The sequence below is a fragment of the Monopterus albus genome, unplaced genomic scaffold (assembly GCF_001952655.1).
Source record: "Monopterus albus unplaced genomic scaffold, M_albus_1.0 scaffold218.1, whole genome shotgun sequence".
Classification (NCBI taxonomy): Eukaryota; Metazoa; Chordata; class Actinopteri; order Synbranchiformes; family Synbranchidae; genus Monopterus; species Monopterus albus.
In genome coordinates, this window is record NW_018128098.1 from 718,195 (window position 1) to 720,220 (window position 2,026).

At 39.3% G+C, this 2,026-nt stretch overlaps 1 protein-coding gene across 1 annotated transcript in view; it reads left to right on the forward strand.

Annotated features, from left to right (window-relative positions):
• The first annotated feature begins 259 nt into the window (after positions 1–259).
• stra6 (signaling receptor and transporter of retinol STRA6) overlaps positions 260–2,026 on the forward strand; it is a 12,887-nt gene continuing 11,120 nt past the window's right edge. Inside the window, exon 1 of the mRNA XM_020619377.1 lies at positions 260–1,028. Coding sequence (XP_020475033.1) covers positions 958–1,028 — 71 coding nt within the window. The 5' untranslated portion in view covers positions 260–957. The remainder of the gene's footprint in view (positions 1,029–2,026) is intronic.

The window sequence follows — 2,026 nt, forward strand, 5'->3', positions numbered from 1 at the left end:
ATTATATCGGTATGATCTTAATCATTGTTTACAGGATGTATTTCATTACTGTTTGGAAACTACCTGTTACCTCATTTCCTATAAATCCCATTTTTCCAAGAATTTCTTTCAAACAACATGTTAAAATAACTTGATACCAGTGTAGGAGACTAAAGATGCAGGTGTCTGATTTAGAAAACAATTTCCACATGAATATGTCCTTGGAAGTCTGTATCTTAATTTCTCTGCTGAGCTGTCCTTGATCTTTATCAAGCTGCAGGTGCAGGAGTATGAAGTGCTGTTCTGAAAACTTAATAAATTCTTTCATTTTGCTTTATTTGGTTCCATGTTGTAGTACTGGTGATACTGGTTTAGATTTGATAACTTTTCACAAATAACTCAACTATGACAGAAGGAAGCAAAATGAGAGTTTTCCTGTTATCAGTGTGGAACTCTGTGCTGATAAGAAAGACTCATTGCTCCCACACACAGTTCTCAGTGGAGTTGTATATCTCTGCCCTCCTTCAACCACCAGTCAGACGTCCAATAACACAACTCCAAAAGTAGATGTAATCCCAGTAAGCCACAGGTGACCTTCCAGATTGGCTGCCCAGATCTTCACATTTTCCCCTCCTTTCACACACTGCCTCCCCTCCTCCTCTCTTCCCCAGGCTCCCCTTGTGGTGGTAACCCGCAGCTGAAATAGGGCCTTTGTGGGGTGGAGGCAGCACGCTGCAGCCAGGACCTGTCACATAGCTCTCAGCTCCACAGTGGGACCAAGGCACCTGAATACAGACTGTGAGGGAGGGTAACAGTGTGAGTGAGATCAAACCTAACACAAGGAAACAAGAACACTTCTCCTGTAGAGTCCGACTGACAGCTTGGGAGACTTTTGTTTTTCTTGAGTCAAAGGGATTGGAGCTGTGTGCTGATAGAGTGTGTGTGAAAGTACTTTGAGTTTGAAAACAAAAAAGTGCAATGGATAAAGATGCTTTACAGGACTATGAGTATCCTGACCTGGATCCTGTGCCATCCAAAATTGAACATGAGTAAGTACATTCCTATTGTCTTTATTAAGGATTAATGTTAACGTCTTTTAGGCCTAAATATCATTCACTTACAGTTGTTTAGTTTTGTGTGCTTCTCTTGGTTGTCTAAAGAGCCATTATCTTGAGCAAAATATAATCAGTCCATGGTTAATATATTATCCGAGCTTTTGCAAGTCAGAGCAAACTTGCTGTGAGATACATCTCTCATTGAGATATTATGTGACACTTGGCACACTTCTCCAGAGTCAGTGTCAGCGTGTCGTCTTGTTTCTTTTAGTTTTTTGTCATATTGTTGTAGAGGCTGTATCATTTTCATGTTTTGAGCATGCAAGTTGTTTTGGAAACTGGTAGGTTTTGCCTACAAAAGCACAAAGGTATATTCAATCCAAAATTGTGTTTAAATGTTTTACTGTACTTTTTTTTCAGCCACAGAAACTAAATATGTAGTACTTGGTACCACGCAAAGTTGGACAAAGGATCCAAAGCCTCTACACTGTTATAATGTACCATCATTCTTTGCACTGACCCGTCCCACAATGCAACCTGATACATGTTTTCTTACACCTAAATTGCTTTGCATTGAGAAAAAAAAACATGTTTCCACTGGTGCAGAGTGTTTTAAAAAAATACAATAGGTGAACAAAATGACTGAAGTACAATGAAACAAGTGTCATTTATCACCTGGTGCCATATTTAGCTAATACACTGTCTGGCTGTTTGCAGACATAGAGACTGTGTTGAGACACCTATTCACTAGCGAGCTAAGTTAGCTTAGATGCTAAACACTCAAATATGTCTATCTCTGGAAATGTGAATTTTGACACTGCCAAACAAGTCTCTGGTCTGGTGCCAGGCTGTTTTCTGAATGCCAGAGTTACAAATTCACTCACAAATGGCCATTTCTATGCTCGTAGACACTATATGGAGTAGCCTATTTTTTTTAATCTCCAACTTTTAATACAGTGCAAGTTTTTCTCTGAATATCAGAGTTGTAATTA